Source organism: Eupeodes corollae, chromosome 1, assembly GCF_945859685.1.
Source record: "Eupeodes corollae chromosome 1, idEupCoro1.1, whole genome shotgun sequence".
Lineage (NCBI taxonomy): Eukaryota > Metazoa > Arthropoda > Insecta > Diptera > Syrphidae > Eupeodes > Eupeodes corollae.
Genome location: NC_079147.1, coordinates 206,723,735 through 206,735,685, shown reverse-complemented (window position 1 = coordinate 206,735,685; position 11,951 = coordinate 206,723,735). Strand labels below are relative to the sequence as shown.

Sequence of the window (11,951 nt, the reverse complement as noted above, 5' to 3'; positions counted from 1 at the left end):
GCCATTAAGTTTTTTTTAAGTTTTTTGAAATGTACTCTAGTTTTTTAAGAATTTTGTTGTAGCTTTAAGATAGTTTTAAAATAGTTATAAAATAAAAAAAACAGTAGGTTGACTTTTTCTATAAATTTTAAAAAATGTTGTTAACAGTGTTTTGTATTAAATAAATAATAAATAGTTTCAACTGTTCTCGAAATATTCGAACCAACAAACAAAACTAACCAATTGTTACGTAGTTGTTTATTATTTTTTTTTTTTTTTGAAAAAATGTGTCAATTAGATCTTTTTTTTAAATTTTACCAAATGTAAGAATCAATTCGTTTGAAGCCATTTCATTTTTGCCAAGATATTTGAGTAGAAAATAATTTACTTTTTCCAAAAAATTATCCATTTGTAAAAAACGTTAGTCTTATTTGGACTAAAATATTCTAGAGGTAATATATCGACCGATTTAAATAATTCAATATTGGAAGTTAATATTTATAACTAAAATACTAATAATAAGGAGTCTGGGATGCGTCTGTCGATTTTTGTCTTGCTTAAATCTTTTATAAAATATTCATAACAATATCTTAAGTAAGATAAATAATTTGAAATCAATATTTTTCTTTGTTCTCCCAATACTTAACTTTCCGATATCAAGTGGCGTGACTTTTTCTTCAATTTCTTTTAATGTCAATAGGTACTCGACATCTAAAAAATAATAATAAATAATAATAATTAATAATAATCAATTCTAATTGATTTTTAGTTTCAATATTGTTTTTTATAAAAGGCGGTGGGAAGATAGACAACAGCAAACGCAATTCACGAAGGCAAAAAAGCCTTGCCTTCGGAATGTTAAGTCAAAAACCCTTTAAATTCAGTCGTTTTATGTTTTCGTAGGTTTTCGAGCTTTTTTTTTTAATAAGTTTTATGAAAAATAAAAGATTAACTAAAAATTACCAACAATTATTTGAATAATTATGAAGAAAGACTTTCATTTCGAAATATTTTGTTGGTTAGATTTTTAGTCGAAAGCTAATTTTTACCAATTTTTTGTTTTCATTTTTGTAAAAAAAATCTGTGAATTAAAATTTTGTCAAAATTATTTCGAAAACGTTATTCTTCGTTGCATACAATTATTTAAAAAAAAAAAAAACAATATATTACATAAAATTTAATTCAAGTTGCTATTGTAAAAAAAACATCCACTCAATTTTGTTGGGAGTCCTTTCTGCATCTTTCTGTGTTATTGTGTATCTGCATAACAAACGCACACACTTACGTACATATCTCAAAAAATCTTTTATTTGTATTCCTTGAAACGTTGTAAGCCAAACGGACCGATTACAATAACTTCGTATGGCAAGTTAAAAATAACTGTTTAGCGTGAATCTTTTGAAAATATTATGATCTTAAAAACCTCAAAAAGAAAACGTAAAGATTGTAGAGACAATTGTTTGGTCTTTGAATGTAAGGAAAAAGGTGTAGTAAAGTACATAATTATTCAAAAATTAAATAAAGGGAATAAGTTTGGAATAAACTTTATTTTTTGCCACTTCCAAATTACACGTTGCAGTAGAATGACTTTTCCTTCAGTTGTGGAGAGATTCAAAGCTTTTATCAATTAAAAGTTAATAGATATAAAACGCTTATTTTGTATTCCAATTAGGCATTAGTTTAAGGAAAGTGTTTTCTGCTGTTTTTTGGACATTTATATTTTTGAAATTAGTGTTTAAGTTTTAGCTCCAGAGCTTCCAATGCAAATTCACTTTAAAACGTAGAATTCTTTAACCTTTAAAATCAAAAAAGTGTTTGTATTTAATAAGAAATCAATTTTGAAAGATAAAAAGCTTACAATATTTTTTAGCGTCAAAAAATAAGATGGAATTGAAGACGAGTTTCATGAATTTAAAAATAGTTTAAAGTTTTGAACTCAAGGGAATTTCTACAAAAAATAGAAAACAAATTATCTCCCAGGCTATGGCTCCCCATAGACCATAATGCAACTTCCTGTTTTCTTTAGCCACCTATTGGTGAGCACTTATTTTATATTAATCCAATACACAAACCATTTGGGACAAACATTTTTTTAACAAGCAAATTAATAACTTAACTTTAGAAAATGGTTTGTGTATTGTCGAAGAATTTCGAAGCGACATCTATATGTAAGTATCAAACGTTTTGCTATAAAAGTTTGAATCAAAAAATAAATTAAACTATGGAAAAGTATGCATTTGCATGCAAAGTTTGTATAGGGAGGTTTACATGGGAAAGCATGGTTGACAACATGAATAGATGGTAAAAATAACAATATGCACAACTTTGCGTTTACATGGATAACGATTTTGTCGAGTATCAGTGTTTTAAATTTTCGAATCAAACGGACACATGATGGTGAAAATGCTCTTGGCAGAGTTAATTAAATGACTAAAATGAATAAACTCAGGTTAAACAATTTCATTCAATTCAATTATTCAATCCAGAACATTTCTATTAGTTAATTTTTAGTTTTACAATGATACAAATATTATCAATGATCAGCTGTTTTCTGATCTCACAATTCGGAAGAAAATTGTTCCACTGTAACCTCAAATGCTTGATTTAAATCAGGAAACTTTTGTTTAATGACAGAAATTTTCAATGAAAGCTACGACCAAGCTGGAAACAAATTCAATGATTGGTTTGAATGATGGAAGCTATAGTTAACTGGCCTTTAGGGTAACTGAAGGGTGGTTAAATTTGAAGGGCCGATGTTGAATGTGAACCACACGCATTTCAATTTACATTTCTCAATTTCAGACTAACTCAAGTTGAAACATGGAAAGATGAATAATGGGGGCAACGCTTTAAAGTTATCCAAGCTTACTATGAAAATGGGTTGAAATCAAAATGAATATAGTGCAATTCCTGATTTTGTCGGTTAATTAAATCGTCAAAATGTGAGTACAATCAGAAAAATCGTGCAAAAGTTTGTGCAAAACGGGTCTCTGGGATTTGTGAAAACACCAGTACCTACATATTCGTGTCGTATAGCTCGTGTTCTAGAAAATATTGCTGCTATTCGCTATAGTGTGGCCGCAGAGCCGTCCACCTCAACTCGTAAACATTATACATAAAGACTTGCATTTACACGCTAACAAGTTGCAATTGACTCAAGGACTAAAGCCTCTTTATCATTTCAAACTTCGTCAATGGTCAGAATGGTGGCAAGAAATGGCAACATGGATGACGTGCTTTCGAAGAAAATCATCTTCTGTGATCGACTACCTGTTCAACACTTTTGGACTCTGGGATCATTTGAAAGAAAAGGTGAACTGTATGTTGATGAGCCAGCAACACATAAAATATGAGATAATTTGGCACATTAACGGCATAGAAGCTCAGGTATTGCTCATTGCTCAGTGCCATCGGAATTTGAAACATCGGATGGAGATGTGCCGCCGAGGTCGCCGATTCCATGTGGCCGATATTTTATTTTAAACGTAATTAGACAATGCCAATAGAATATAATAATAGAAAGATATAATAATAATTTCTTAAATAATTTCTGTTTTATTCAAAATTAACATCGGCCCTTAAAATTTAACCACGCACATATTGTTTTCGTATCAATATAAAATTGGCAATGTTCGATACTGGGTTTCTTAGTAATTTTTGTATCGGGCTTGGTTTTGGCTATTTCAACCTATTTCAGATTTCCATGTTTTGATTAAATAATGTTTTCAAATATAAAGACATTTATATATTTTTTTTTCTGCAAAAAATGAAATTCACCTTTTTACTTTAGTTGTATAAAACACGTTTAATTTGACCAATCTGACTTTTTTGACTTTATTTGAATTAATCCATTAAATCCAGACAACTTTAATTTGGTTCTATATTCAACTTCATCCCTCCACTTTGCTCTCGATAATATTCTTCCTTTCTTCTATCCTGGACAAATATATGTATAAAATAACAAAAACTCCGCACCCACCACAATGGCATTGGCCAACTGTAACCAATCAGAACGCGGAAATATGTTTCCAACCCCAAATTAATGGCAGAGCAAAAATGGCTTCCCAAATATAGATTGTATTGCTAAAAGGGATGCTTTGTACTTACTCGTCTGTATATCCTTATATCGTTTTATGAATTTTTGTCGCAGGATGTTGCAATATTTCGTATCCATATTTTTTGAATCATCATCAGTTCGTCGTAGTCTTCCATCTGTTGTGTAACATATCGCTTTGAATTCTGTCTTAGCTGAAAAGAAAAATAAATAAATAAAATTAATTTGGTATTTTAAGTGAAAGTTCAGATTGTTCCTTATTCATGTCCTTGATTAAAAAAAAAAAGAAATTATTGAATTCAAGTGAAAGAGCACTTAAAATAAATTTGTTTAAAGTGATTTTACCTAATTATAATTAACTTAATAAATTGTGAAAATTGATTTCACAAAATTTTCTCCATATTCATTGATGACTATGCAGCATCATCCAGAATCAACGGGATACATGCCAGAAGTACCATTCACTCCACTATGGGGTCAGGAGGCTCCACCACCACCTCCAATTGTTCCATATCAAGAATTAATTGCTGGATTTCCATGCTCGGATTTAGGTACTTTAATATAAAATCCAAAACATTTCAAATTGAAAACTAAAGATATTTCTATATACATACGTGGTGAAAAAATTACAAGGACTATTAGGGAAAACAAATTGGGAATATGTTTTATCAAAGATCTATGAAAAAATTAAGCTCTGTCCTCGCTATTGTGGAAACCATTTTATTTATTAGATTACGGACGCAACAATTTAAGAATACAGACAATTTGTTGCTGATACAAAGAGCACACAATTAATTTAAGTGAAAATCACATACATGCCGTTTTTAAACCAACTTTTTCAATTTATGATATTTTAAGAGCTGGTTTTCAATTTTGGTACTTTAAAAATAATTGACACTTATCCTAACTCACTGTGAGCTTAGTTTTGGAGTTTCCTAAACAGGACTAAGGATAGACTTGAGATGGAGTCTTATTAAACTTAGATCCCGAAAACTAAACATCCAGAAATACCCAAAAAGTGCAACCGAATCGGTCTCTTCAAAGTTTTTAAATAAGTGAAAGTGTCTTATAAGTAGACACGATGTTTGAAGCGATCGCCCAATTTGTAAAAATAGTACAATTTCAAAATGTTGTCAAAAACTTGTTTACGAATGGTTAAATCAAATTCTTAAAAATAGTCAATATGGTTTTGTGTCTGAACGATCTGCTGGCACTAATTATAAATTGTTTTCAAATAGTGTTTGAAATGAATTCATAAAAGAAAACCAATTTGATTTTGTATACACAGATTTCTTCAATGGGTTGGTCATGATATTATACTTATTAAGAAGCAAAATAAAGGAGATGGCCAGGCCTTAAATCTATAAAACTATGTAGTACCAATTTAAAACTTACATTTGGCCCAATCTACCTGCCAAACATTTTTGTGATTTCGCTGTGGGGATTTTTAGATAATTGAACTTGAAGTTCAAACTTCTTGAACTGGGAAACTACATACGTAAATTATCGTACTTAAATTTTCCGTATTAATAACTTTATCTCTGCACTGATTCAGGTGTGCTACAAGGAAACCTTTTTTGCCCTCTTTTTTTCTTGCTATTTATCAATGACATTCTGAACAAATTTTTAAATTCCAAGAGGGTATCCGAATGGATTGTGTTTGAATAATTTCTTCCGCAAGATTCCAAGATTTTGAGTATAGTAAAAATAGTTCATCCTTTAATTTTGCCTTAAAAATAAGGAAATGATTTTTTTAATAGCAACCTTTAAAAAGTCCTTGGAGTAATTTTTTATTAAAAACTAAACTTCTTAAACACACATATAAACTACTTCTTAGTAGCCAAAAGTAGTTAAATGCTGGGTTTTAACTTGTTAATGATAGGACAAACAAATGTTCGACAATATTATAAAATATATCAATTTCTACAAAAAAAAACTTTGTGAGACCATATGTCTAACTATTGTAGGTACGTCACTATAACTACTTTTTTACATTTAACAAATTGATAGAAATGCCGATCAAAATCAGACCGTGTTTTCCATACCATTTATAAATTTGTATCCAAATAAATAATTTAATATTCAAGACTGTCTCAATACCTGATGGTTACTTTATGATTCATTGAATTGTTGACACGGTGTGTAACATCGAAGATACAGTGCACTACCCACAGGAATTTTTAAATTCCCTCAATCGTGCTGGACTGCCACCTCATGTGCTGAAATTAAAACTAGGTACGCATGTTATGCTATTAAGAAATTTAAGCCCTCTCAATATGTGTAGTGGTACAAGACCACGGGTAATTAAGTTTAACTTTCTCGAGTGGGATCTCCTGAAAATCAATACGTTTTTTTTTCCACCTACAAATACCACAGCCGATGTAGTGATAGAGAGGTTTCAAGAAAAGCATATTTTTTTTCTAATTTAGTGATTAATGGTCGTTTTATCTGTACCTATTTATGTCTACCCGTGTGAAGCAGGGACGGGCCGCTAGTTATTAATATATTTGCATAGAAAATCAGTTTTTAACAGTTGTAAGTAGTATTTCTTATAGTGTCTGTCGATTAGATTTTTCTCAAATATTTAACGGTAAATAACAATAAATATAAATTTTATTTGATAAAACAATCTTTTAAGATCATACCTTCATTTATTCTCAAGATATTTACATACATATATGAGTTTTTAATCAATTTTTAGCCAATTCTCTATGATTTTTTATAAAAACTTTCATCCATTGGTCTTAAAATTAAACAAGATGTCAAAAACCTTATTTTCCGATGCATGAAAGGAGGTAGTACAACTTTTTTTCATAAAATATTCGAGGGGATACATAAATACATACAAACTTTTTGTGGATTTTGTTTAAGGTCAAAACAATTGTTATGACATCACAATGTATAATATAGAAGTAATTTGTAGTCGATAGTGTTATTACTTCGTCATATTATGGAATCAACCAAATTTTGAACTTTTTTTAAATTGAAAAAGTAAAAAAAAAAACACAAACTGTAGTTTCAACTTCACATAGGAAGTTATTGTTATCGAATTGGAGACTCTCACTATGGTGGGTCTATATGGGTTAGTCTAAAACAATTGGATAAACAATAGTTTTAGTCTTTCAATTTTGATCATAAATAAATAAACATTTGGGTGTACTGACTCTAGAACAGGCCACATAAAGTTGGCTGTGTGAAAAACATGACATGATTCCTCCAAATTGACACCACAAACATGAAATTTTTGCCCTTGGGCCTTATTTATGAACATCGCAAATGATAAACGCACAGGATATTGTAATCTTTTGAATTCAAATGTCATGTCAGTTGGAATCATAGTGATACTCGGTATCAAACACACTTCTCCTTTTGATTTACCAGTTAAGATTGTAGCTTCAATCAAATTTGGCTATAACTTTTTCACTGCCAATCTGGTGCTATTACACAGTTTTGGTGGATTAATATTTCGCAATAATAAAATCAAAGAACCAATTTTCAGATTCAAGCAATGCGGTGATATACCAGCCGGTTCTAATGAATGTAAAAATTCAATTCGATAATTCATTTCCTCATCTTGATTTATAACACTGTCAATTTATTTATATGTCGTGACTACAACTCGCAGTTTCGCTTGAATTTTAATTTAATGGCATTGATATGAATGTTTTTGGTGCTAAAATGGTGCGTTCTCTCAACCAATCATGATTTCTGTAATTCTGAAGAACATTCGGAAAAACACATTCAATCAACTCATCTAAAGATTGCGCAATTGTACAAAAATTGTTCGGTAAAGTGATCAATCCATTGGTACTGTCGATTGGTATTTTGCCATCACCAATTTCTAACAATTGTTTTGATAACTCATGGGTGTTGCATCATTATGTAGGTGAATACGCATATTAATGTTCAGTGTCAATTTTCGTAAACATCTCCAAAGAACTGATGACTTCAAACAGTCGTTTATTTCATCGGTAGGAGCTGATCGAGAAATGATAGGCAATGTTTCACGAAAGTCAGTTGACAACAATATCAGAGCACCACAAAAACAGCTGTTTATCACCACTTAGATCTTACATTGTTCGATCAAATGCTTCTATTGATTTTTTATTCGCCATTGTGCACTCATCCCATAAAATAATTGACGTTAATCGAACTTTTGCCATAACAGAATTTCTCCAAGAAGCAAGTTGGAGTTTCAATCACCCGTACATTCAATGGTAATTTTAATGCAGAGTGTCCGGTGCGACCACTTTCTAATAATGTAGCTGCAATTCCCGAAGATGCAAGTGCCAATTCAATTTTCTGTTCCGATCGAGTAGTCGCTAAAATCAATGATGCAACGAAAGTTGTCATTATATTCGATTGTACAAATAAACGTATGTAAATCATTAGAATTTAACTCCTGCACACGTTGCAATTCACGTTAAAAAAAATCATTTATCTCACGAGTTAGTGCGGTCATACCCAATTGTGCTAATGCTTTATTTACAATCGTTAGACACATATCTTCAATTATTATTACAGCTTCGTTGTACACTTCCAATGTAATCAACGAATTGGGATTTCTTTAAGTAAATTGATTGTATATGGGAGTATAAAAAGATGTTGATTTTACACCTTTTCAAGTTTTTTTTTTTAAATTTTCTCTATGTACAAACCTTCTTTGGACTTCCACGAATAATTAAAGACCAAAATTAGCCAAATCGGTAAAGGCATTGTTGAGTTATAACATTACAACGAAAAGTGGCATTGATTTTTATATATATAGATAGATTATTGATTTCTAACTTCAAATACATTTTGTTCTACAGATAATAATGCAGATATATGCAGAAGGGACTCTAAAAAAAAAACAATAATCCTAGCTTGAATTAAATTTTACCAAATATTTGGTGTAATGCCAAACTAGTAAAACGTTGAAAAAAAACTGGTAACAAAATAATTGTCACCTCGAATATTTTACTTCACTTTTTTATTTAATCTCTAAAATAATTTTATACAATGAAGAATAACGTTTTTGACATCTAAGACTTTGAGAATTGACAGTATTTTTTAACAAAACAAAAATAAAAAACTATCACTCATTAATAAAAGTTGTTAAAAATCGATTTTTGACTAAGTACCTTTTTCAAAATTAAAGATGTTGGGTGCAAACTTATTGCATCTTATAGGAAATATAGTTTTTAGCATTCAGTACATTTTGTATGAAAATCCAACAGTTCTTTTTTTTTGTCATAAGAATTAAAATTGATATTCGATTCTTGATATCTCGCAAATAAATGAAAGTATTGTCTTCAAAATAATTGAATTCTGTTGTATTTGTTTACATAAGAAATAAAAACCTTCAAGAAATTCTAATGAAATTGGTAGAAATTGTTTTTCCACTAAAAATCTCGTTTCCTAAATAGATTTCGAAATCAATCTGTTTCATCATATGGAAAATATTGATTCTAAGATAATTTCATAGAAAAATTGAGCTGACACTTTTTTTAACAAAACACGAAAATCTACAAAAACAATCAAAAATTTTTAAGGAATGGTCTTAGACTAAAGTATTAGGAGAACAAAGGCAGATATTCACTTCAAATTATTTATCTCACACAAAATATTGTTATGAATATTTTGTTAAAATTTTAAGCAAGACAAATCGACAGTGTTGATCGCATCCTAGCCTCTTTTTATAAAAGTCGGTTTCTTTACATTTTTATATTGTAATATCTGCCAAACTTAAATTATTTGAAGTCGATATCTCCGCTGGTTCATTAGATATTACCGACAAAAAGAGAAGACAGATATATCTCTAATATTCGTTGATTTAGATTCTAGGGAACTTTTAATATAAATAAATGTCAAAATTTTCCATTTGAAAAATTGAACCCATTGCATTAACTTTCTTATTGTTAGCGTTTTAATCTACTTTTCCTGTCACATACATTTTTTTAAAGAATACATTTTTGTAATACAATTTATTGGTTTTGGGATATAAGGTTTTTTGTATTTTTTATTTCAGGATTTTTTCCTTCACATATAGTTCAAAGCAATATGTATGTAGCCATACAAATTTTAAAACTAGCAAGAAGTATCGCGGAACAAAGAAATACAACTCTATTAATGAATTTGGGAAACAATAAATTTGTGTACATATGCATGTATATGATATCCATTAAAAACACATTTTTTATATCGAAGCAATTTTTGGAACCAATTCACCATACCTCAAAGAAAAGATGTTAGACGGTTTATTAAAAAAAAACTTACAAAACAAATTATTCTATATTTTGAAATAAAATTCTGAAACTACTTAGGGAATAATACATCAAACATTAGTAAGCAAAAAGCTTAATAAGTCTGGAAAATACTTAGATATTTCACACATCATCTTTTTATAAACGTTTTTGGTAGAAATGGAAATTGTATTTGATTTTTTGCTAGAGGAGTAATACTGGAAGAACTTATAGATCTGGTGTTCAACCTAACTTGGGCACCGTAGAGTTTTTAGTGAGTTTCAGCAACTATTCCACGGGTTCTTGAGTTAATTTTGAGTCGAAATACGAATGAGGTCATTTTTTCCTCTTCGCTACCTTTTCAAAATAATGTTTTTTATAATAATTGGGCTAAGTTTACCACATAACGTCCAATTCTCGAATTATTTGCTTTGTTTAAACAACAATTTATAATTGTTTATACAAACTGGTTGCAAAAGAATTTTGTTTAACATTTGTTCGAATAAATGCTTTCGCTTTTAATAAAATGTCTTAAATTCTATGAAATGAAAATTATCCGTACTGTTCGTTGCTTTTATCCAAATATTAGACAATTTTTTGGTAGATTTATTGGAAGACAATAAGAATATATATTTTTGAAGTGAAAACAACAGGTTGTACAAAAACATTTACAAAATATAATAATAAAAAGAATAAAACAATAACAATGAAGCAATGATTGTTTTCTATCATTTATTTTTCGTTAGTTTGCCAATCGGTGACTTCTTGTTTCTTCGTGAAATCTTTTGTTGTTGGTTCCTGCACAAAAATGTTCAGTCAATTATAAATTGGAATATGTTGTTGGCAAGAACATATCTATTAGATAAAGTGCAATTATTCGAAAATACAAAAAATTGGGTGTTAAGGCGTGTTCAAACGGTTGCAAGAAATCGGCGAATTTTATTATACAAAATTGGCAGCTAATGTTCAATTTTTGTCTGTCACTTTTGACAGATAAAACTGCGGGTGTTTACTAGGTGGATAGAAAATTGGTTACCATATTTTGCAAAAAAATGTATCAATGATGGAAGTTTTGCCACTTAGCTTTATTTTTGAGTTTTTTTGGGATTTATTAAATTTAAAAAGTAAATTAATTAATTTCTTTTTCAGCAATTTGGCCTCGATCTCAGGTGTCCAGTTTGGTAAATCAACGACTCTCTCCCCGAGGTGGTTTGCCAGCACCATCGAATCCGTCAGCTAAAAAACCTCGAAGGCGAGTTGCTTCAATGGCACAACGACGTGCAGCAAACATACGAGAACGCCGAAGAATGTTTAATCTAAATGAAGCTTTTGATAAATTAAGAAGAAAGGTACAATATAACAACATAGCATAATCTGATCAATTTTTAAATAAAATAGAATATTCTTTTAATTTAGGTTCCAACATTCGCCTATGAAAAACGTCTATCACGCATAGAAACTCTACGATTAGCCATAACTTATATTGGCTTCATGACAGAATTACTAACTGGCACACCATCGAATTCACATAAAAATCGTTCTCCTGAAATTTACTCAAGCATGAATGGCCATCATCATCCAGGTCATCATTTGCATCCATCGTTTCAGAGAGATTTCGTTTCACCTTATGGACATAGTTTGGCTTAGAATAATAATAATACACTTTCTGATATTTAATTTTTTTTAAAAGTTTT

General features: G+C 29.9%; 1 protein-coding gene across 1 annotated transcript; it reads left to right on the top strand.

Moving 5' to 3' along the window:
- Window positions 1–4,169: 4,169 nt before the first annotated feature.
- On the top strand, window positions 4,170–11,951 carry LOC129953904 (protein Fer3). The gene is made up of 3 exons (XM_056067441.1): window positions 4,170–4,584; window positions 11,407–11,606; window positions 11,674–11,951. The coding sequence occupies exons 1-3, from the start codon at window positions 4,443–4,445 to the stop codon at window positions 11,902–11,904; spliced, it is 573 nt and encodes a 190-aa protein (XP_055923416.1). The 5' UTR covers window positions 4,170–4,442; the 3' UTR covers window positions 11,905–11,951.